This window comes from Coccinella septempunctata, chromosome 2 (genome assembly GCF_907165205.1).
Source record: "Coccinella septempunctata chromosome 2, icCocSept1.1, whole genome shotgun sequence".
Taxonomy (NCBI): Eukaryota; Metazoa; Arthropoda; class Insecta; order Coleoptera; family Coccinellidae; genus Coccinella; species Coccinella septempunctata.
Genome location: NC_058190.1, coordinates 37,538,996 through 37,565,310, shown reverse-complemented (window position 1 = coordinate 37,565,310; position 26,315 = coordinate 37,538,996). Strand labels below are relative to the sequence as shown.

The 26,315-nt window shown below is 35.8% G+C and overlaps 1 protein-coding gene across 2 annotated transcripts; it reads right to left on the bottom strand.

Annotated features, from left to right (window-relative positions):
* Positions 1 to 1,795: 1,795 nt before the first annotated feature.
* On the bottom strand, positions 1,796 to 12,291 carry LOC123307092 (chondroitin proteoglycan-2-like). Of its 2 annotated transcripts, XM_044889300.1 has the most exons (7): positions 12,138 to 12,291; positions 10,219 to 10,407; positions 8,917 to 9,108; positions 6,675 to 6,881; positions 3,905 to 4,096; positions 3,347 to 3,553; positions 1,796 to 2,047 (listed from the first exon to the last, which is right to left on the bottom strand). In XM_044889300.1, exons 1-7 carry the CDS (start codon positions 12,232 to 12,234, stop codon positions 1,869 to 1,871), a joined length of 1,263 nt encoding a protein of 420 aa, XP_044745235.1. In that variant the 5' UTR covers positions 12,235 to 12,291; the 3' UTR covers positions 1,796 to 1,868. The 2 variants fall into 2 exon arrangements, with proteins under 2 accessions (XP_044745235.1, XP_044745236.1); XM_044889301.1 differs by lacking the exon at positions 8,917 to 9,108.
* Between the last annotated feature and the right edge of the window lie 14,024 nt (positions 12,292 to 26,315).

Here is a 26,315-nt window from a genome sequence, read left to right as displayed (position 1 = left end):
GGTCGATTTCTGTTTCGAGGGGGACAACTTAAGATGTAGGTTACGGACGCATAGCGCTTCAACCCTTGCTACTACAACCCTCACCCCCAATTTTTGAATAGGGAAGATGGGGTGAGTGATACCTCATTTGAAAGGTATTTTTATACTGATTTCAGCACAGTAATTGTTTTTTCATTTTATGCGTTAGTTCTCGAAATATCCTCAACTAAGTATTTGTAAATGAAGTGGTGTTTTCATGGCACTTGTAGTATTTTTTTGTGGAAAATCGACATTTTGAGCTTCAAAACAACCACGGCTGTGGCTTCCTTCCTCCAATCCACTGACATAGAAATCTTTAACCAAGATGTCGAACAAACAAAGCGTATTGCGAAGCAGCTCAATCTTGCTGAAACTCAATCTAAATTATCTTCGATATAATTTGCAGTATTTCCAATAACATGCGGTAACACTTGATCGATAGAAATCTCCAAAAAGTCCAAATACGTACATATCTCTAATCAGATTACCAGGTAAGAAAATCAAATCATTAATGATGCCACAGAAATATTCCAGTCCCAATTCGTGAAACGATTTCCGACTTAATTATGAAGTGTTTTCTCAGTTGGCTTCAATAATGTTTTCATTTTGTTGATTATTGAATTCATATCTTTTTCAAAAAAATGAGAATCGATATTTTTTTATTTATTACGAACAGATCATTAAGTTGGCTTACTGGTTCTTTGACATGTTAATTATTCTTAGTTTTGAATCGAGACTTGTATGTGTTCTAATTCATTGTTCGACATGGTTTATTCAATTGCAGAGCGGGTGGAAATAATTTCACTTTTTTTTGCAAACAATCAATGTGAGAATAGAACAGCAGAATTCTTCAATCAACGACATTTAGATAAACATGTTAATAGGAAGTATGTTTTGAAGCTCAAAATGTTGATTTTTCACAAAAAAACACTGCCATGAAAACACCACTTCATTTTCAAAAACTTAGTTGAGAATATTTCGAGAACTAATGCATAAAATGAAAAAACAATTACTGTGCTGAAATCAGTATAAAAATACCTTTCAAATGAGGTATCACTCACCCCATCTTCCCTATTCAAAAATTGGGGGTGAGGGTTGTAGTAGCAAGGGTTGAAGCGCTATGCGTCCGTAACCTACATCTTAAGTTGTCCCCCTCGAAACAGAAATCGACCTGTCCGAGAATTTCTATCGAAAAAATTTATTTCGTCTGTAATCTCGTCTGTTTCGTTTTCAAATGGCCACCCTGTATATTCCACGGTGGATGTGTCCTATTAAACATTTATAGAGAATTAATAATAATTTTGTGCTGAAAATTTGCATCTTGGGATTATCGACTATGAACTTTTTCCCTAAAATATTCTTAGAACTCCCAGCTTCAAGTACATCCAGAGTATATCTTTGTTTCGTTAGAAAGCTAATTTTATGACAAATTCAACAGTATGCCATGTTTCACGGTAAAAGATTAACAGTTACGAAGAATCCACTGAAATAATGAAAGATGTAGATTGTTGCCATTTAAAAAAACTCAACTACCGAAGGTATGATTTTTTTGCATTGACCTGCACTTATTAAGCATCTGCATATCAAAGAAGTCTTTGCCAATGGCTATGAGGAATAGATTCACAAACGCATTTTCATAATACCGGTAAGAACAAGTTACTGAAAGACTTTTTTTAAATTAATTATTGATGCGAAAACAAAAAATTCAATTCAATTTGAACGCATTATAGTGTGGATAAAAAAATAATATGAGTTTAGGATTAAAAAAATTTTTTTATTTATATAATAAGTTTTATTGAAAATTCAAGGAATAAATAGTTTGAACAAATTGGGATGGATTAATCAGTGTTTCAGCATGTGACATTCCAACTGTAATCACACTTCAGAGAATCTCGGTTGAACAGTAAATCACCAGGGCAAGGCATGGATATCAACCCTAAATCTGAACATTGTAAAAATCTTCCACAGCTAGAGGGATCGGGGAACAACTCGTCGAAGTTTTGGGAACTACATGATGGTTCTAGAATTTCTGAAAATGAGTAAATTCATTTATTGAATGGATAGTTCCTTTTCGATTTTCAAATGGCAGTAAAAAAAAAGTTCATTTGTATGATTCGCCTGGAATGGTAAATTCCCATTCGTATTATTCGTCATACGATATCTACACGAAATTACACACAATTTTCTAACAACAGTTTATAATTAAATCATTGATAAAGAAAATAACGAGCATTCACAAAAATTCAAAAGTTAAGTTGGCCTCAGAATTTGGATGTTCTGTGTATGAACGTGGAGATTAGCTCGATTGATGGAATACAGGGTAAGTCTTTAACACGTACAAATATTTTAACAGTATATTCTTTCCGATTCGGCCCTGATAAAAAAATATTGCCATTTTAAGTTTCCATAATGAGCTGTGCCACCTCTGGAAAAACAAAATTACCTTCAGACCAACCAGGTAAATCTGTCAATATACCAGGTAAATCTGACAATATACACATCTGTGGATCTTTTAAACAGAGTTGTATTCAGCCAAAGTACCCAATTTTTCAAATTTCACAGATAATTTTTGAACATCAAATTATTCGAAAACGGCGCATTATACGAGAAAATATGAAGAATACTTTCATTTTACAAAACGTTCAAATATTCATTAGATTGCGTCCGACATAGTTTCAAGAGTTGGGTTCTTTGAATTTTGGTATTTTCATGCTGCGTAATAGTCATATTGAGAAAACTGGAAGACGTGTATATTGTGTTCGAAAAGTTTCATCAAATAAATGAAAAACTATATTCCGAAATTCATTTCATTCGATAAAACCGTTTGTGAGATAGAACTAAAAACATTTTTTTATGCTTTTTCAACATCTTGTATCTTTTAAGTCGAGCCGATGCGGAAAAAATGGTGAAGGAAAAAAGTTCTTGTTTTGATCTCAAGAATCTTCTGTTGAAATATTTGTCAAAGACTCACCCTCACTGTATTTTGTCATCGTGGAAATAAATTCTCAATAGATAGATAAAATCAATTAATAATAGGATTAAGAAGTATCCTGAATGAATGAACACTCATCTCAAACTATATGATTTTGTTCCAGAGATTGGGAGTGAAAACCCTAAAAAGTTTCAGAAAAAATATGAAAGTTGCTTGAACTTGCTTTCATGTGTGGTTACACGATAAAAACTGTTTTTTTCATCTACTTCAAGAGTGATTCTGAATACTGTTCTTTAAAACATTGAGCTTTCTATTGTTGATGACCACCTTCCCAGGGTGGTCAATCGTGATTGAAAAATAATGAAATTGCAAGAAAAATACTATGATGATTCTCACCTTCTTTTTGTTGTTCGGTCGCACATTTTACATTTGCTGGGTAATCGCACTGGAGAGTATCAGGGTTGAACAACAAGCCTGCAATACAAGGTTCACCAACCCACCAACCGGCTTGGGTGCATTCATAGAATCTGCTACAATTTTTCACGTCAGGCTTCAACTGATCTACTACGGTGCATGGTTCAAGTGTTGGGACATCCCTTGGAACTGCAATTACCAATTTTCATATGAAAATGAAAGAAAAGTCTCACGAAGAATATTCTCAAATGTTGTATGTATGTTTAAACCAAGAGCGTAGCCTGAACATGGCCTTGTGACTTTCTTTTTTTATGATTAATTTTTTGAGTGTAGCCTCTAGGGTCTGCTGTCCCTCTCTGAATCCCCACCGGTGACGTCTATGGTTTCTACCATTAAATTTTCGCAATAACTTTTGTGTCATCTATAATATTATTCTTCGGGATTGTTATGTAGGTACTACAAATTCGAAATCCGATCTTATCACTTAAAAATTCTTGAACTTCATATTCTAAATATGCAGTGCTTTATCACTGTACTTACCTTCAGCAGGTGCGTCATTTTCACATGCAACATTCCAAGAATAGTCACATCGAGAGGTTACTGGATTGAAGTAAAGTCCGGGATAACAGAAAAGTCCGACCCATCCAGCCTGAGTGCATTCGTAAAATCTGCTGCAGTTTTTGGGATCTGGGATCAGTTTGTCCAGTTTTGTACATGGTGCTAGGTCCATAACTGCAAACAATGCACTTAATAATAAGTAAACTGGTAATATCCAAAAAATATTCCTCACTAAATTCCGACTTCAAAATCGTAATTCAATAAAATATTTACTTTAATCTCGGAATCTTACTGAATAAACAAAATTACAATTTTGATTCTGTATTGAACTGTTTTCATAGTTGTGAGATTGAAACGTGATTATCATGTTTTCAAATATATCCCATATTCAACCATGCATAATCTTCCTCGTACCTATATTTATCATTGTTCATTTCTTTTTTAATAAATAGTAGTTAAATTTTGCTTGTTTTTGAATCAGAGACGGAAATGGTTTAATGGTTGGACTCATTCCGAAATAAAAGAAATAGGAACTTGAAATTTTCAGATATTCATAAGAAAAATCCGCTCGATAGTTTCGGAGTTATGGGCATCTTCAATTTGTTTTCTCAATATTTGAAAATTACAGGGTCCTCATAAATTATTCTAACATCGCATTAATTTTAAAATTCTACTATATATACTTCATTCAAATTTATTTTAGCAGTCGGTTGGCCATGAAATAATTTTCTCAAGTTTTTGTAACTAGAACGAAGTTAGGTTGGCACTCATGAAATGTCGTTAATGTCATAACGCCGTTGCCACAACTAATATTAATTTTTTATTACGAAAATGCCGAAAGTCATTGAAAAAAGAGACAGGATTTCAGGAAGTGCTATTTAGAATTCAGGTCCGCTCATTCAAATAGTCATACCCTGATATTCTAAAATCCACAATACGTCAGACGGTAGCGAACATATTCAATGTAAGAGAATTTATATAACGTTTCATCTGAATCTAAAAGACATATATTTCAGCTGGATATTCCCACAATCAGAAAGATTGTGAATGAAGAGGATGACAAAGAATTTCCTTCTATTGGGAGACCCATAAAAGTGGTGGCATTTGAGAATTTCATGTTTGAGTGAATTAATGCGAAAAGTTCACTTTCGATTTTCGATAAATGTCATCGGAGAATAAGTTCCCTAAAATGGATTTTTCTATTTTTCATTTGACTTGTCCTATACAAAGTAAATGTCTTAAGGTACTACTAAATACCTATAATTATCATTATTACATCAATGTATTAAGATGAATAGCCACAAATACGCGCAAGATCTGTTAATTCCTTCGGCAGATACCTATTCCCAACCACTGCATCATATGCATTTCATCTTCGAGTTATTATTTTTGAAATCTACAAATGATGTAAGCCAAAGAAGATAATGAACATTAACTCTCCTCAAGCTAGTGCATATTATGATATTATACTGATCTCTTGTATTTTCCATGCAAATAACTGGATTTGGTATGCCTTCAATCAGTTTGTATAAACTTCAATTATGTTCGTCACATATTTCCTGAAGAGATTCGAAATTGTGATAAAATACGTAATAACAGAAACTTTTACTTAGAACGGGCAACATAGCGTTGATTTAAAACCCAAAAATGTTTTGACAAGCTTCATAACCCCACTTTTTCGTACTATACAGAGTGAAATGTGTCAAATCCATGGCCAACCGACTGCTAAAATAAAAGTGAATGAAGTATAGTAATCACCCTGTATATACAGGGTGAGACTTTTCAACATTAGATAATAATAATAATAATAATAATAATAGTGCCTTAATTTGAATGTTAAAAAAAATACATCCTTTCACAGAACAAGGGCGAAGTCTAGCATAAGCTACTCAACTTAACCCTTCCAAATACATACAAAAAAAAACTAACAATTAATTTTTCTAATAAAGTACATGAAATAAAACATTTTTAACAGCTTTGTTCGGTCAACAACCGTCCCCTTAATGCCGACCTCAGCGAACTCACGGAGGTCAACTCATAATATGAGCATGCTCATTGTAGAGCTTCACAGCGTTGAACGTAAAAGAGCGCTGAAACGTGGCTGAACGAAAACTAGGCAACATAAGCCTCTGTCCATGCCTGATCGCGACCCCATGAACATCCCCTCTGAAAACAAGTATCTCTCGCAAATATGGTGGAATGGATGTCTGTAATATGCGATGTACCGCGATAGCCATCTGCAACCTGAAGATATTCTCGACCCTGAGCCACTTAAGTCTATTTATCGCCTGACTCACCCCCCTGTCATACTGTGGTCAGATTACTGTGGTCACAGGAAAACTTTTCCCCTTTTCTATTTTTTCCAATTCAGCTCGGTTGAAAAGATAGAGGCTGTTGAAAACGCATTAAAAAAATTCATTTTGAAATGAGTATATGTACTTACAAACGATTTTATCGAATGGAATGATTTTCGTCATATGCGCTCTTGAGTTTTTTGACAATAAAATGTATTACAAACAAAATTCTACCTCTAGGCAATATCAGTCATTGGAAAAAAAGACGAATATAGTGATTTATTCAATGAATGTTACACGATGGAAACTGTTTTTTTTTATAAGAAGAAGCAAAAGTGGTTCAGAATTCTAGTCCATAAAACATTGAGCTTTCGGTTGGTGACCTCCGTCCCAGGGTGGTCAATTGTGATTGAAAAATAAGGAAATTGCAAGAAAAATAGTATAACGATGATTCTCACCTTCTTTTTGTTGTTCGGTCGCACATTTTACATTTGCTGGGTAATCGCACTGGAGAGTATCAGGGTTGAACAACAAGCCTGGAATACAAGGTTCACCAACCCACCAACCAGCTTGGGTGCATTCATAGAATCTGCTACAATTTTTCACGTCAGGCTTCAACTGATCTACTACGGTGCATGGTTCAAGTGTTGGGACATCCCTTAGAACTGCAATTACCAATTTTCATATGAAAATGAAAGAAAAGTCTCACGAAGAATATTCTCAAATGTTGTATGTATTGTAATAAATCGGAATAAGAAACTCGAATTAATTTGGGATAATTGAAACGAGGTATCGCTGGAACATTCATACATTGTTGCAGCCGTGCTGCAGAGGCGATTTTTAGTTGGACATACGATACCTTGAGGCGCTGGAGATCAGACGGTATTAAGTCGCGGGAATTTAAATAATAACCAGCTCGATAAGAGTTGAAAGAGTTAGTGTCACTCAGTCAGAAATTCTGCAGATATTGATACAATGTACGTTTTCGGAGAGCAACCGGCGATCGCCGGCCTATGTAATTGATTCCAATATACGGTGATAAGGATTTCAGAACGGGTGAAAACGGTCAGTCATGTAGATTAAGAAAGATTTATTAGTCTGGAGACCCTGAGAGGAAAACAGTTCTCAGAATTCGAAGTAGCCGAAATTTTCTTGTAACCACCCAGCTTGGGAACGCTGATTTTTCAACTCAGCAAGAATGATCGTCCAATGATTTCGATTTTGGGACGTTTTGGTACCACCCATAGCGTGGGAGAGAAAGACCGGGGAAAAAGTACATCGGAAAAAGTTAGTCAGTCGGTCCGGGGACGTGATCTGAAAAATATCGAAAATATACCCCTTCGAGTCGGTACGGAAAAGTGGAGAAATTATAAATCTTTTGTAGAGTCAGTAATTAAAGATAGAGAAAAGGGACTTAGAATAAATAGGTTTTCACGAAATAAGAGAAAAGTATAGGTAGATCACGGAATAGAATCGGAGACTCGGTCGGCTCATATCTATGAGCCGACCGACCAAATATCGACCAAATATCTATTTGGAAAAGTTCAGTGTAAAGAAAAGTCCAGTCCTTTGTTTTTGTTGGTTTTGTTGAAGTAGGAACGGAATATCGGGAAGTAGGTAGTTGAAGAAATTTGGAAATAATTTGAAGTTAAAGTCAGTTTATCGGAAGTCAGTAAAGTAACATTCGAGGAGTGATCGTTAATTTTCTTGATTCGTAGTAAGACCAGATATAAACTTATGTTGAAAATTTTAGATAGGGAAACTTAAAGCGAAAAACGTTTGCGACGGAAAAGTGCGGGAAGTTCGGTTGAGTGTAAAGAATTCGCCGATAAGTGCGGGTAAAGTCTGGTGTCGAAAAGTTTTCATCGGCAGCGTCAGCCAAACAGCAGTCGCAGAGAAAGGTAGAAAGTTCCAATTTTTATTCGTCCAGAGTCTTGAAAGCTCCTCTAAAATTCATTGATAAAGTATTGATTTATTATTGAGCGCTAAGATGGGAAGTTGAATTTTAACCCAAGATTTTGGTTATGAAAGTATGTTTTATTGTTTTGCGCTTATTTGCATGTGTTTAAGAAATTGAATATTTTTGTTGGTCGTCTTCGACCGAGTACGTATTTGTAGAGAAGTCCCAATTTTATTTTTCCAATAGATATAATTGTTAAAGTTTTTCATGAGTTTCATTTAAACATCTCCCCAGAAATAATAATATTCAACTTCAAGACCTGTCCTTCGTGCGACGGGCCGGATCCTCATTATTTATCCCCTTTCGAGGGCCTTCAATTTTTGTGTATTTAACATCTAAAAATAATCACCCCATGATCAGTGGAAAGCCGCTCTTCTACTGATAAAGATACTGGGGTGCGTTATTACAGTATGTTTAAACCAAGAGCGTAGCCAGCCGCTGGGCTAGGGCGCTAGGGGGCAAAACATAAAAAACACTCTGCCTGAACATGGCCTTGTGACTTTCGTGTTTTATGATTAATTTTTTGAGTGTAGTCTCTAGGGTCTGCTGTCCCTCTCTGAATCCCCACCGGTGACGCCCATGGTTTCTACCATTAAATTTTCGCAATATCTTTTGTGTCATCTATAATATTATTCTTCGGGATTGTTATGTAGGTACTACAAATTCGAAATCCGATCTTATCACATAAAAATTCTTGAACTTCATATTCTAAATATGCAGTGCTTTATCACTGTACTTACCTTCAGCAGGTGCGTCATTTTCACATGCAACATTCCAAGAATAGTCACATCGAGAGGTTACTGGATTGAAGTAAAGTCCGGGATAACAGAAAAGTCCGACCCATCCAGCCTGAGTGCATTCGTAAAATCTGCTGCAGTTTTTGGGATCTGGGATCAGTTTGTCCAGTTTTGTACATGGTGCTAGGTCCATAACTGCAAACAATGCACTTAATAATAAGTAAACTGGTAATATCCAAAAAATATTCCTCACTAAATTCCGACTTCAAAATCGTAATTCAATAAAATATTTACTTTAATCTCGGAATCTTACTGAATAAACAAAATTACAATTTTGATTCTGTATTGAACTGTTTTCATAGTTGTGAGATTGAAACGTGATTATCATGTTTTCAAATATATCCCATATTCAACCATGCATAATCTTCCTCGTACCTATATTTATCATTGTTCATTTCTTTTTTAATAAATAGTAGTTAAATTTTGCTTGTTTTTGAATCAGAGACGGAAATGGTTTAATGGTTGGACTCATTCCGAAATAAAAGAGATAGGAACTTGAAATTTTCAGATATTCATAAGAAAAATCCGCTCGATAGTTTCGGAGTTATGGGCATCTTCAATCTGTTTTCTCAATATTTGAAAATTACAGGGTCCTCATAAATTATTCTAACATCGCATCGCATTAATTTTAAAATTTTACTATATAGTACTCGCCCTGTATATACAGGGTGAGACTTTTCAACATTAGATTACTGTGGTCACAGGAAAACTTTTCTCCTTTTCCATTTTTTCCAATTCAGCTCGGTTGAAAAGATAGAGGCTGTTGAAAACCCATTAAAAAAATTCATTTTGTAATGAGTATATGTACTTACAAACGATTTTATCGAATGGAATGATTTTCGTCATATGCTCTTCGTCTTAAGTTTTTTGACAATAAAATGTATTACAAACAAAATTCTACCTCTAGGCAATATCAGTCATTGGAAAAAAAGACGAATAGTGATGTATTCAATGAATGTTATACGATGGAAACTGTTTTTTTTTATAAGAAGAAGCAAAAGTGGTTCAGAATTCTAGTCCATAAAACATTGAGCTTTCGATTGTTGGTGACCTCCGTCCTAGGGTGGTCAATTGTGCTTGAAAAATCAGGAAAGATGAACACGCGTCGTGTTTTGAAAACTCATTTTTGTGAAAATTATATAATCTGTTTTTTATTCCATTATGGATTTTCATCAAGTATCAGCCGCATCAATTAAATTCAAGATTATACAAATATTTCCCAAAATTTTTTCCTGTAAAACTCACCATTTCCGGCTGTTTCGTTGGCACATTTAACATTTTGTGGATAATCACACTGCAGGTTGGCAGGATTAAATTCTAATCCAGGATTACAAGCTTCTCCAACCCAACCAGCAAGTGTGCATTCATAGAATCTGCTGCAATTCTTGGGATCAGGTATCAATTGGCTCAATTCTGGGCATGGCTCCAAATTACCTTGAAAAAGGAGTTCGTTTTCATTTTCGGCAGATATTAAGTATATATATATATATATATATATATTTCGGAGAAACAAAGAATGGTGAAAACCTCCTACGATTCTTAGTTTTTAGATATTAGCAAAAATAGAGATTTTGACGATTCCGAAAAGTTCTCTCATAACTTTTTTGTCTTTGAAGTTACCGATCTGAAATTTGAACCTTCTACAGGCACTTTTTACGTAGAATCCACCGACGAGCTCAAAATATTTTTTCATTTCGAATCATTAGGCGAACTTTCGTTTTTTCAAATGCAAACCTTTATTGAATTTGTTATTTTTGAATTAGAAAAAATCCTTTGTCGGTAGATTCTCCGTGCAAAAGTGTCTAAAGCCCGTTTGCAGCAGCCGAGAATTCTCCGAAGAAATCTCTGACCAAATTTTGGTGAGAAAACGGCAGAGATTATTTTGTACGCAACTGAATAGAGAATTCTACCGAAAGTGCGTATGTAACGGTACATAATTCACGGCGCATGAAATCTCGAGTAAATTTTCTAGAGAATTCTCGGCTGTTGCAAACGGGCTTAAGAAGGTTCAAGTTTCAGATCTGTAACATCAAAGACGAAAAAGTTATGAGAACTTTTCGATATCGCCAAAATCTCATTTTTTGCTGATAACTCAAAAACGAAGAATCGTATGAGGCTACGGTTTTCACCATTCGTTTTTCTGAAAAAGCTCGGAAATGTATCATCCGTTTTCTTCTTGCTCTTATAGTTCCCGAGATCCCCTCAGTGAACAACCAATTTTGCCCACCCTGTACTACTACTTTAGTTAGTATTTTATTACTATCAATAGTCATTTTAGTAAAATCCTGTCACAACTACTCAACATTTTTCTCAGTCATATCGATTCTACCCGAAAAACAGTGTCTGAAACATCTCCTAACCTAACCAAATCGAAGAGTTGTCAATGATTTGTTCTATGTAGTTTCATTCTCTGACATGGACGAGAAGTTTATGATTTAAAAGTTTTGAAAAAATTAAGTTTTTGTTGTTTATATATAGTATTTGTTTTCGCTGTCGACAATGAGAGAGTTTTGGTGCAATCTGTAAAGAAACGTTGGATACTTGTACCTGAAGTTATCACTCATATCTATTCAATGCTAGTTTAATCTACACAAAAATAAAAATGCAAACCAAAATCAAAAGTTAGTTATACCGTGGAATTTTTCAGTATTCAGTATTCAGTACAGCTTTGATAGCTGGAAAGGAAACAAAATTCCTTCGTCTTCTGTTGTTCAAATGAAAGCCTGGGTTAGATCGATTCAGCATGTACCTACTAAATAATTTCCGCTTCTTTTCTATATTGTTTAAACAAACAAATAACGGATATCAAACTTCACCTGTTTTAGGTGAACACTTTCCACTACTGAGTATAGGTACTGTATATTTATGTGATAAATAGTAAGTATAATAAGAAATCGAACGTTCCTAATGTTTATTGTACGAGTCAAAAAAAAAAATTCTTTAGATGAGTTTTCCTCAGTATACCACTATATTTGAATGTTGTTTTTCACTCCCCCAGGTGAATAATAAACTAAGATTATTAACTAATTTCAAAAAATTAATTCAGATGTCTTTGGATATGAAAATCGCTGCACCTATACGTATTAATTGTGAAAAAGTGGATGAAGCATATTTCTGAATCGACCAATGAAAATTGAATCCATATAAAATGACGATATACTTACCAATAGTAACACACGCAACCGAAGTCGCCAGAAGAACAATTGCCGAAATTTTAGCGATCATTTTCTCATCAAACTGATTATCCCAAGATATCCACATCAATTTATATCGAAAAAATATCTGTAGTATCAAATGTGATAACTGTATTTCCACAAAATTAGAATTTATCTTGATTCCCATTAATCCTGGATTAAATAATGTGAGTGCAAAAAGTCATTGAAAAATGTAATTTATAGTGGATTTTCCCAGTTTTCATTGCTCTCAGCAATTATTGAAATAGATAAGAGATCTGCTGCACTGATTGAAACAGTTGTTGCTGCATTTTACAACACCCAAAAAATATGTTCTCAACGTAAACTGAAAATGCGTTTTCGTAAGTAGTAGAGTTGTTATTTATACAGGACACAGGGTGTTTCATAAACATTGAGAACAAATTCAGGAGTTATTTGGAGTCCTGAAATGTCTGAAATTGTCCGGAATTGCTTCGATTCCAAGATACAGAGTGCAACACAATAAAATACAACCACAGCCTTCTGATGTACACTGAATGAGGACGTCTGAAAATTTTAGAAATATCCCAGCAAACACTGAAATCCGAATCCAGTCACTGTACAAAAACTGTACTTCGTTGCTTCAATTGACTGCAGTTACGGTAATGCAGCACCAAAAAGGACCGTATATGTCCCGGTGGACTTTGCAGTTACTGTACAGTACAAATTGCATTCGACATACAGCCACAGCTGCGCTTCAAAAACGGCGACGGTATTGCAATCACTGTATAGAAGATTATAAACTTCTAAAGATGGAATTTTTTTATTGAAAACACATTTGTGGGATAAAAGAGATGTATATAGACAATTTACTGGGACGCTTGAAAAAATTGATTAACCAATGTTCGAAAAAAATGAACTTTTTTCATGCCTCCCTATGTATGTAGCAATGGGTAATTAATTTAAATCACTATCATAATACTTGAGCACTAGAGGATTTCTTTGATTTATCCAATCAAATCAGTTGAAGTTTGTTCTCATAATTAGGTATATCTCAATTGTCCACACAAGTATAAAATGGATTTCAGTTTAACGGGTTACTTGTTTTGGTTATGCCTTTATTATCAGCTTCATCCACTGAAATCAGTTGTTGAATTGTTGTCTAATACAGTCGAACTTCAATAACTCGAACTTAAAGGACAAATAAAAAAATATAAACTGAAAAAACTTATGTGTGAAAGAATAAGATATTTTCTCATGTAAGAGAAAATTCGTATGAGTTGTGGACTGTGGCCTCATTAATAGAAAAGGCATGCTTCAATTTCTGTTAAAACATCAGCGTCAGAGCTCCTGCTCACCTCATGCTTCAAATCTGTTCTCTAACATTTGCAAAATCCTCTAAAGAAAGATGTGGTTTCCTTACAAGGGCCACCCGTTTGGAAACCTGAGAAAAATATTTTTTCGAATATTTACTTCTAGAAGTAGTTGCCCATCTAGGATATGTATCACATTTGAATCTGCAAAGATTTTTCTTGCAGATGCGCTTATCGAAAGTTGACCTTCGAAAAATTCGCAAAAAAATGGGTCAGTTAAATAATCGTCAACGGTTGAAACGAATTCCATGAAATTTCGAGACTTATTACTAGAAGAGTTGCTCTTTGAGAGTAATATTTTCCGAATAACGAAAAATGATTTTATTTCCCCCTTCATCGAATAAAAATAATTTCGAAAAGTATTTTTCTTTCAAACATAAAGCTCATAAAGAATCATTAAAATATACCTATTCTATATCAACAAACACCTATAATTTAAAATACTATGCGAACAAATTATTTATTTATTTATTTATTTAAAGAGTACAATGTTCTACAGGTCAAACCCAACTACAGAACAAGGTAAACAAGAAAAAAAACTAATTCAAATATACAAAATAAGGCAAGTAAGACAAAGTCAGGCAAAAAAGTATGACTTGATATCTGAGATGCTACAATAAAAAATATCCAAGTCAGGACAAACAGAGTTACAGGCACGACACAAATTATAAATAGGTGTATATTTCAGTGTATTAGTTCTCGGTGTTGGCATGTAAAATGTGTTCTCCGCTCTGGAAGCAGGTCTCGGGATTAGAAAATTGAGATTACTAAGTAAATAGGAATCTTTAACCATCCCACCGATCAACTTGTGCACGAACACAACGAACTGGCAGTCCCTCCGACATTTCAGATCCTTCATACCGTGTCTACTCAAAAGTAAATCTTGAGGGAAACCGATGGGCGGATACACATTATCCTCTCTATAAGACAACAGCTTCAGGAAACGTCGTTGCACCGACTCAATCCCATCATTATGGTTTTGGTGGTAAGGGGACCATACTAAAGCTGCATACTCCAGCCTAGATCTGACATATGCGTAATAAAGGATCTTCAATGTGGCTGTATCCGAAAAGTCACGAGAAATGCGCGCAATAAATCCATACATCCCCCTTGCAGTAGACAGAGTTTCATCAATATGTGGTGTAAACGACAGCTTTGGTTCAAAGATCACTCCCAAATCTGTCAACACCGCCGGACGCCCAAGCGAGTTACCATCCACAGTATAATCACATTATACACATTACATTTTTATTATGTGTAAAAGACATGACATAAAACTCCTTGGCATTCAGATTCAATCGGTTTCTCTCGCACCACTCAACAACGCGCAGCAAATTGATGGAAAGCCGCTCAAAATCCAATGCATCCCTCACCTCAAGGAACATCTTGAAATCATCTGCAAATAGCAAACAGTTACGTCCACCACATCAGCCAAGTCATTGATGAAAATTATGAAAAGCAGTGGTCCAAGGTTACTGCCCTGCGGCACTCCCGAAGTACTCGAAAACACTCTAGACCGCACACCGTTGAACTCAACATATTGCCGCCGGTTGGACAAGTAGGATTTAAAAAGATTAATGAGATTAGAGCAAAAGCCAAATTGGGACAACTTCGTCAACAAAATTCCATGGTCCATTGAATCGCACGCTTTTGAAAAATCAGTATACAGGACATCAGCCTGGGATCTTCTCTCAATTACCTCAGAAACAAACTGGGTTATGCTTAGGAGGTTGGTAACTGTTGAACGGCCTTTGACGAAACCATGCTGAAAAGGTGATAATCGATTACCGACTAGAGGATATAACCGAGTGTAAAGGAGGATCTCAAATATTTTGCTTGAATTACAGATTATTGATATCGGTCGGAAATTCGCTTATTGCCCGTTTTGTGAACTTAGCTCACCTTAGAAAGCTTCCACGCATCAGGAACGATGCAACTTCTCAAACAGGTATTGAACAAGATTGTGAGCGGATACGCCAAAACACACGCACAATCCCTGAAAATCAAGGAGGGAATGCCATCCGGACCCATAGTCATAGTTGGTTTCATCTTCCTCAAAACCGTAGGAACCTCACTTTCCTCAAACAATGCAACATTAATGTTAGTCATGTAAGGATACTCAATCTCTTCAACATCCGTAGTACTAGTAGTAAAAGATTTTGCGAAAAAATCAGCAAAGCTATCAAGTATGTCTAATGGACCATCCATTAATTGTCCATCATAGAACATCTGCCCAGAAACAGTTGTTGAACCCTTCTTATTGTTTATGAATGACCAAAATTTCTTGGGGTTATTTTTTATGTTTCGTTCTGACCTCTCCACAAATGCTCTGTAGGCTTTAGCTGTATCTAATTTAATTTTGGCTCGCAGACGGACGAACTGCCCTCCAGCCGTGACATCATTCTTTTTCTTAAATAATTTCCAAAATTTCGCCTTCAATTATAAAAAGCTTTGCTGAGTGGTGTCAGATGAACCGAATTATAATGAATGTAAAAAAACAGAATGTGTCATCTTCACTCTGTCTGTAGATCGAGAAGTCACATTCATTCCCCGTTACTTGGATACCATTATTCCACCCAAAAGCTCTGCCAAGTTCCTTGGGGTCTATATCGATAGATACTTAAGATGGGACGTACCTATTAATGAAGTTTGCAAAAAGCTCAACAACTCCTACTACGCTCTGTACAGAATAAAGGGTATACTTCCTCTGAGTTCTGTCATCAATGTCTATTATTCTCTGGTGTACAGTCATTTGTCCTACAATATCTTACTTTGGGGTAATACTTCAGACGTTCAAAGAGTTTTCATCATTCAGAAGAGAATTCTTCGAATGATTTTTGATCAAAGTCGTCGTTCTTCCTGCCGACCTCTTTTTACTGAACACGGTATACTCACTGTTGCATCTATATTTATATTGAAATGCCTAGTGTACATCAAAGAGAATGAGAGTGATGTCATCAAACTTTCTAGTTTCCATCTTCAATTGTGCAGATTTAAGAAAGTAATCAAATATCTTTTATTGAAAGAATGTTTCTACTCTGTTAATGAATTATAAGTTTGTCAATCACATAGTTGTTTAAACATTGAATATTGTATGGCTTTTCTTTGACTTATCCTATACATACTATGTTATGTCTTAAAGGATCAAAAAAATTATTATTATGACTTTAGCGTGCGGCTTTCACACTCCTCTCCTGAGGAAAATTCACTTATCCCAGATATCTCAGATATCAAAAGGATTAAGCTCTGTTGGAGCCTTTTCCAGGTTTTCGGGCTCGTGGTGGTGGTCGGGTCCGGGTCGCTCCTCGCCTCCCTGCTGTAGGTTGGATTCCTGCTCCAGGTTGGATTCCTGCTCCACCCGCACTTCCTGTCGGAGCAGAAGGTGTTCCTCTGCATTCCCCTTGTACTTGCGTACAGTTCTCGCCGTTCCGAGCAGTACCGCCTTCTGCATGACTCTATAGATATTTTCGTCCAACTGAAGTTTCCTTACGTTCTCTAGTAGTTTCTTCGGTATCAGGCCTGTAGATGAAATGACAATAGGGATGGTCTTGATATCTTTCAGCTTCCACTGTCTTCTGGTTTGTTCCTCGAGATCACTGTATTTCGAAATTTTTTCAGTGTGCGTATCTAGAAGATTGTTATTATTTGAAATTGCCACGTCGATGAATAGTGCTCTGTCCTCATCCTTATTGAGCAATATGAGGTCTGGTCTATTGTGGGTTATTTTCCGGTCTGTGAGAACCGTGCGATCCCAGTAGAGCTTGTGATGTTCATTTTCCAACACAGCATCCGGATGGTAATTGTAATAAGGAACCTTTTTCGAACTTAGAAGATTATTATTATTATTATTATATAAAATTATGCCCCCATCCCTAAAATCACTCCTGGAACCGCCACTGTTTTCTTCACCCTCCTTGCTTCACTTCATGAACAAAGCAGGTGTTAATGTTAATGTATTTTATTCCATTTTGACGTTTATACACGACATTACTCAACCCACAGAAACAAGGGTAAGTTGACGTTTATCCATTCAGTGAAATAAAATTTTTTTAACTCACAAGTGAAATAAAATAACATGAACTTGACTAGATAAACGTCATCTTGATCTTGTCGCTATGGATTGAATAATGCCCTAGCAACAATCAATCGAAGCTATACCTTTCATGTCATTTCATAAATTAGATAATTCTCTGGAAAGTGTTATCATTCGAATCCTAATCGAAATGGAATAAAATTTTGTATACAACACGTGAGTCAAAAATGTTTATTCATTCGAAGAAATAAACATACTCGCCCTTCGGGCTCGTGGGTTAAACTTTCTTCTCATGAATAAACATTTAACTCACTTGTTTTATAAATAACTATGAATTTTAATCTGAGTTTAAGTTAAGATGAGTTAATCACCTTTTGATGAAATTGGCCTTAAGACAGTGAAAAATATCGAATAGTAACAGTTAAGTTTTGTATTTTCATAAGGGCGCCACATTAGATCCCCACCACGCCACCACCTAAAAATTTACATAGCCCCGCCACTGGTATCCTATGAATCATAAGAATTTTACTGAAAAAAAATTGGAATGTTTTGATTATCCCAAAACATAAACCAAAAACATAGGTATGGCGAAAAAGGTAAGATTTGAAACAGTGATTTTACAGAAACGCCCTGTAACTCCAGAACGATTCAAGATAGGTATCAACTTATGAACTGCTCTCTGCTATCTTAAAATTTCAAAAAGAGATCGGGAATCCTTTAAGATGATTTTTCTAAGTCTTGTAGTTCTCGAAATGCTTTCAGTGTGCATCGAATTTGGGTCTTGCTTCTTGGGACACCCTGTAGAAGGCGTAGAAGCTCCAGCCATGAGAGCAGTGTTCAAATCCTGGTCTTGAAATGCAGAAACGCAATGTTAGGAGAAGTTATTTAAAACAAGATAACTATTGGATAGTGATATCATGATTTTCCTTATCACATTAGATTTATTTGGAAATATGCTAATCGTTAATCGTGAAAATATCCTCATTTTATCAAATTTCATTATTTTATTGATATAAAGACATTGTTCCACAGCAACATATCCTCAATTTCTCAATGGAATATCCAAATATTAATATGACATCCTTCGAAAGATAATTTTTATTGATGATAAAACTACATCCTGCCTAATCTCGATTTGTTGCAGAATGAAATTCTCGCAATTCCCTGGAAACGTTCAATCGCCATAGAGCGCTTATCTTCAATATCAAGAGTGCCTGTTCGGAGAAACCAATTGTTTGTAATCGAAAGCAAATATCGATTTTTCATTGATTATAGTTTTTACGCGAAAATTAGCCCATTTCATAGGAAATCCAGAAAGCTTCTGCACAATAACTTCTCTGTTGTCTCCTCTATACATTGAATATCGAGCATTCCTTCATTGTGTGATGATTATGTAGAAAAAGTAATATTTGTGATAAAAGGTAAAGTATCCTGTTTTGCCCTCCTAGTCGGGTAAAATGGGATGATGTATGAATGAAAATGATTATCAGAGTCAAATATATCTATTGAAATTGAAAACAGAACACCTTAGGAAACCCATACTTATAATAAAAAAACAAATCAAGACTTCAGCAACGACAAAAATAGCACGAGTACGGATCAACACCATTCGCAACCCCAAATACGACAGTCCTGGCACATTACCCAACCGTCATCACTCTTTGATTTAGAGTTCAATTCTGAACAATAAATGCAGGTTGCATCAGGTTCCTCTTTATCTTCTGAACTACTACAATTTTTGTTTCTTCCTCTCTTCTCTCTTGTCGACTTTTTGTTAAATATTATATTTTTTACCTTTTTTTTTTATTCTTGTTTATTACTGCCGATTCGTTTCTCTCACATATTTTCCAATCCTTCTTTAGACTTTTTGAACAATTAAATTTAAAATCTTTGTTGAAACCAATAGATCTCTTGGTTGGGCAAAACGGGATAGTATACAGTTTTACCCGACTGCATGGTATCCCATTTTGCCCGACCGCGTCTTCCAAAATATTATTTAGGATTTTTACGAGAAAAAATATTTTTTCATATCTTAAAATATCACGATATATAGTCATTTATTCAAATTTTCATATGAAATACTCATCGTTATTTATTTTCGTTATTCAAATTGAAAAATTCCCCATTAAGTACCGGCAAAACTAAATAGTATAACACTACCTTCACGAATTGCAGCTTGTCACACGATACAGTTTAACAATTCATTTGAATAATGAACTGCTTTATTTGAAGATACCTTATCCACAGCGAGTTATACTACCAGTCGTCAATTGGCCCTGCTTATTTTCGAATATTGCCCGATATCCCGTTTTACCGAACTGTTTTGTCCAACTCTCCCCTATGTTTTCTTCCAAACATGACAATAGTATATCGAATAGTTTGAATTTCTGTGCAAGAATAATTCAAAATTTTTCTAATATCTTTCCAATTAGTGATGATACACCCTGTATTATGAGGATATTTTCACGATTAACGATTAGCATATTTCCAAATAAATCTAATGTGATAAGGAAAATCATGATATCACTATCCAATAGTTATCTTGTTTTAAATAACTTCTCTAACATTGCGTTTCTGCATTTCAAGACCAGGATTTGAACACTGCTCTCATGTCTGGAGCTTCTACGCCTTCTACAGGGTGTCCCAAGAAGCAAGACCCAAATTCGATGCACACTGAAAGCATTTCGAGAACTACAAGACTTAGAAAAATCATCTTAAAGGATTCCCGATCTCTTTTTGAAATTTTAAGATAGCAGAGAGCAGTTCATAAGTTGATACCTATCTTGAATCGTTCTGGAGTTACAGGGCGTTTCTGTAAAATCACTGTTTCAAATCTTACCTTTTTCGCCATACCTATGTTTTTGGTTTATGTTTTGGGATAATCAAAACATTCCAATTTTTTTTCAGTAAAATTCTTATGATTCATAGGATACCAGTGGCGGGGCTATGTAAATTTTTAGGTGGTGGCGTGGTGGGGATCTAATGTGGCGCCCTTATGAAAATACAAAACTTAACTGTTACTATTCGATATTTTTCACTGTCTTAAGGCCAATTTCATCAAAAGGTGATTAACTCATCTTAACTTAAACTCAGATTAAAATTCATAGTTATTTATAAAACAAGTGAGTTAAATGTTTATTCATGAGAAGAAAGTTTAACCCACGAGCCCGAAGGGCGAGTATGTTTATTTCTTCGAATGAATAAACATTTTTGACTCACGTGTTGTATACAAAATTTTATTCCATTTCGATTAGGATTCGAATGATAACACTTTCCAGAGAATTATCTAATTTATGAAATGACATGAAAGGTATAGCTTCGATTGATTGTTGCTAGGGCATTATTCAATCCATAGCGACAAGATCAAGATGACGTTTATCTAGTCAAGTTCATGTTATTTTATTTCACTTGTGAGTTAAAAAAATTTTATTTCACTGAATGGATAAACGTCAACTTACCCTTGTTTCTGTGGGTTGAGTAATGTCGTGTATAAACGTCAAAATGGAATAAAATACATTAACATTAACACCTGCTTTGTTCATGAAGTGAAGCAAGGAGGGTGAAGAAAACAGTGGCGGTTCCAGGAGTGATTTTAGGGATGGGGGCATAATTTTATATAATAATAATAATAATAATCTTCTAAGTTCGAAAAAGGTTCCTTATTACAATTACCATCCGGATGCTGTGTTGGAAAATGAACATCACAAGCTCTACTGGAATCGCACGGTTCTCACAGACCGGAAAATAACCCACAATAGACCAGACCTCATATTGCTCAATAAGGATGAGGACAGAGCACTATTCATCGACGTGGCAATTTCAAATAATAACAATCTTCTAGATACGCACACTGAAAAAATTTCGAAATACAGTGATCTCGAGGAACAAACCAGAAGACAGTGGAAGCTGAAAGATATCAAGACCATCCCTATTGTCATTTCATCTACAGGCCTGATACCGAAGAAACTACTAGAGAACGTAAGGAAACTTCAGTTGGACGAAAATATCTATAGAGTCATGCAGAAGGCGGTACTGCTCGGAACGGCGAGAACTGTACGCAAGTACAAGGGGAATGCAGAGGAACACCTTCTGCTCCGACAGGAAGTGCGGGTGGAGCAGGAATCCAACCTACAGCAGGGAGGCGAGGAGCGACCCGGACCCGACCACCACCACGAGCCCGAAAACCTGGAAAAGGCTCCAACAGAGCTTAATCCTTTTGATATCTGAGATATCTGGGATAAGTGAATTTTCCTCAGGAGAGGAGTGTGAAAGCCGCACGCTAAAGTCATAATAATAATTTTTTTGATCCTTTAAGACATAACATAGTATGTATAGGATAAGTCAAAGAAAAGCCATACAATATTCAATGTTTAAACAACTATGTGATTGACAAACTTATAATTCATTAACAGAGTAGAAACATTCTTTCAATAAAAGATATTTGATTACTTTCTTAAATCTGCACAATTGAAGATGGAAACTAGAAAGTTTGATGACATCACTCTCATTCTCTTTGATGTACACTAGGCATTTCAATATAAATATAGATGCAACAGTGAGTATACCGTGTTCAGTAAAAAGAGGTCGGCAGGAAGAACGACGACTTTGATCAAAAATCATTCGAAGAATTCTCTTCTGAATGATGAAAACTCTTTGAACGTCTGAAGTATTACCCCAAAGTAAGATATTGTAGGACAAATGACTTGTAATAAATCGGAATACGAGATTCCGGATAAATTTGGCATAATTCGAAAAAGGTATCGCTAGAATTTTTTATACATTGTTGCAGCCGTGCTGCAGAGGCGATTTTTAGTTGGAAATACGATACTTCGAGGTGCTTGAGATCAGACGGTATTAAATCTTGGGAATTTCAATAATAACCAGCTCGATAATAGTTGAAAGAGTTAGTGTCGCTCAGTCAGAAAATCAGCAGTTATTAATACCCTACGTTTTCAGAGAGCAACCGGTGATCGGCGGCCTATGTAATTGATCCCAATATCCGGTGATAGGGACTTCGGAACAAGCGAAAATGGTTAGTCATGTAGATTAAGAAAGATTTATAAGTCTGGAGACCCTGAGAAGAAAACAATTCTCAGAATGCGGAGTAGTCGAAATTTTCTTGTAACCGTCCAGCTTGGGAACGCTGATTTTTCAACTCAGCAATAATGATCGTCCAATGATTTCGATTTTGGGACGTTTTGGTACCACCCATAGCGTGGGAGAGAAAGACTGGGGAAAAAGGTACATCGGAAAAAGTTAATCAGTCGGTCCGGGAACGTGATCTGTAAAATATCGAAAAATATACCCCTTCGAGTCGGTACGGAAAAGTAGAGAAATTATAAATCATTGTAGAGTCAGTCATTAAGGAAAGAGAAAAGGGACTTAGAATAAATAGGTTTTCACGAAGTAAGAGAAAAGACTAGGTAGATCACGGAATAGAATCGGGGACTCGGTCGGCTCATAGATATTTGGAAAAGTTCAGTGTAAAGAAAAGTCCAGTCCTTTGTTTTTGTTGGTTTTGTTGAAGTAGGAACGGAATATCGGGAATTAGGTAGTTGAAGAAATTTGGAAATAATTTGAAGTTAAAGTCAGTTTATCGGAAATCAGTAAAGTAACATTCGAGGAGTGATCGTTTATTTTGATTCGTAGTAAGACCAGATATAAAATTGTGTTGGAATTTTAGATAGGGAAACTTAAAGCGAAAAACGTTTGCGACTGATTTGTGCGGGTAAAGTCTGGCGTCGAAAAGTTTTCATCGGCAGCGTCATACAATTAGCAGTCGCAGAAAAGGTAGAAAGTTCCAATTTAATTTTTAATCGTCCAGAGTCCTGAAAGCTCCTCTAAAATTCATTGATAAAGTATTGATTTATTATTGAGCGCACAGTTAGGAAGTTGAATTTTAAACCAAGATTTTTGGTTATGAAAGCAGGTTTTATTGTTTTGCGCTTATTTGCATGTGTTTAAGAAATTGAAGATTTTTGTTGGTCGTCTTGGACCGAGTACGTATTTGTAGAGAAGTTCCAATTTTTTAATTTTATTTTCCAATAGATTTATTTGTTAAAGTTTTTCATGAGTTTCATTTAAACATCTCCCCAGAAATAATAATATTCAACTTCAAGACCTGTCCTTCGTGCGACGGGCCGGATCCACATTTTTATTTTTTTATTCCCTTTCGAGGGCCTTCAATTTTTGTGTACTTAACATCTAAAAATAATCACCCCATGATCAGTGGAAAGCCGCTCTTCTACTGATCGAGATACTGGGGTGCGTTATTACAGACTGTACACCAGAGAATAATAGACATTGATGACAGAACTCAGAGGAAGTATACCCTTTATTCTGTACAGAGCGTAGTAGGAGTTGTTGAGCTTTTTGCAAACTTCATTAATAGGTACGTCCCATCTTAAGTATCTATCGATATAGACCCCAAGGAACTTGGCAGAGCTTTTGGGTGGAATAATGGTATCCAAGTAACGGGGAATGAATGTGACTTCTCGATCTACAGACAGAGTGAAGATGACACATTCTGTTTTTTTACATTCATTATAATTCGGTTCATCTGACACCACTCAGCAAAGCTTTTTATAATTGAAGGCGAAATTTTGGAAATTATTTAAGAAAAAGAATGATGTCACGGCTGGAGGGCAGTTCGTCCGTCTGCGAGCCAAAATTAAATTAGATACAGCTAAAGCCTACAGAGCATTTGTGGAGAGGTCAGAACGAAACATAAAAAATAACCCCAAGAAATTTTGGTCATTCATAAACAATAAGAAGGGTTCAACAACTGTTTCTGGGCAGATGTTCTATGATGGACAATTAATGGATGGTCCATTAGACATACTTGATAGCTTTGCTGATTTTTTCGCAAAATCTTTTACTACTAGTACTACGGATGTTGAAGAGATTGAGTATCCTTACATGACTAACATTAATGTTGCATTGTTTGAGGAAAGTGAGGTTCCTACGGTTTTGAGGAAGATGAAACCAACTATGACTATGGGTCCGGATGGCATTCCCTCCTTGATTTTCAGGGATTGTGCGTGTGTTTTGGCGTATCCGCTCACAATCTTGTTCAATACCTGTTTGAGAAGTTGCATCGTTCCTGATGCGTGGAAGCTTTCTAAGGTGAGCTAAGTTCACAAAACGGGCAATAAGCGAATTTCCGACCGATATCAATAATCTGTAATTCAAGCAAAATATTTGAGATCCTCCTTTACACTCGGTTATATCCTCTAGTCGGTAATCGATTATCACCTTTTCAGCATGGTTTCGTCAAAGGCCGTTCAACAGTTACCAACCTCCTAAGCATAACCCAGTTTGTTTCTGAGGTAATTGAGAGAAGATCCCAGGCTGATGTCCTGTATACTGATTTTTCAAAAGCGTGCGATTCAATGGACCATGGAATTTTGTTGACGAAGTTGTCCCAATTTGGCTTTTGCTCTAATCTCATTAATCTTTTTAAATCCTACTTGTCCAACCGGCGGCAATATGTTGAGTTCAACGGTGTGCGGTCTAGAGTGTTTTCGAGTACTTCGGGAGTGCCGCAGGGCAGTAACCTTGGACCACTGCTTTTCATAATTTTCATCAATGACTTGGCTGATGTGGTGGACGTAACTGTTTGCTATTTGCAGATGATTTCAAGATGTTCCTTGAGGTGAGGGATGCATTGGATTTTGAGCGGCTTTCCATCAATTTGCTGCGCGTTGTTGAGTGGTGCGAGAGAAACCGATTGAATCTGAATGCCAAGGAGTTTTATGTCATGTCTTTTACACATAATAAAAATGTAATGTGTATAATGTGATTATACTGTGGATGGTAACTCGCTTGGGCGTCCGGCGGTGTTGACAGATTTGGGAGTGATCTTTGAACCAAAGCTGTCGTTTGCACCACATATTGATGAAACTCTGTCTACTGCAAGGGGGATGTATGGATTTATTGCGCGCATTTCTCGTGACTTTTCGGATACAGCCACATTGAAGATCCTTTATTACGCATATGTCAGATCTAGGCTGGAGTATGCAGCTTTAGTATGGTCCCCTTACCACCAAAACCATAATGATGGGATTGAGTCGGTGCAACGACGTTTCCTGAAGCTGTTGTCTTATAGAGAGGATAATGTGTATCCGCCCATCGGTTTCCCTCAAGATTTACTTTTGAGTAGACACGGTATGAAGGATCTGAAATGTCGGAGGGACTGCCAGTTCGTTGTGTTCGTGCACAAGTTGATCGGTGGGATGGTTAAAGATTCCTATTTACTTAGTAATCTCAATTTTCTAATCCCGAGACCTGCTTCCAGAGCGGAGAACACATTTTACATGCCAACACCGAGAACTAATACACTGAAATATACACCTCTTTATAATTTGTGTCGTGCCTGTAACTCTGTTTGTCCTGACTTGGATATTTTTTATTGTAGCATCTCAGATATCAAGTCATACTTTTTTGCCTGACTTTGTCTTACTTGTCTTATTTTGTATATTCGAATTAGTTTTTTTTCTTGTTTACCTTGTTCTGTAGTTGGGTTTGACCTGTAGAACATTGTACTCTTTAAATAAATAAATAAATAAATAAATAATTTGTTCGCATAGTATTTTAAATTATAGGTGTTTGTTGATATAGAATAGGTATATTTTAATGATTCTTTATGAGCTTTATGTTTGAAAGAAAAATACTTTTCGAAATTATTTTTATTCGATGAAGGGGGAAATAAAATCATTTTTCGTTATTCGGAAAATATTACTCTCAAAGAGCAACTCTTCTAGTAATAAGTCACGAAATTTCATG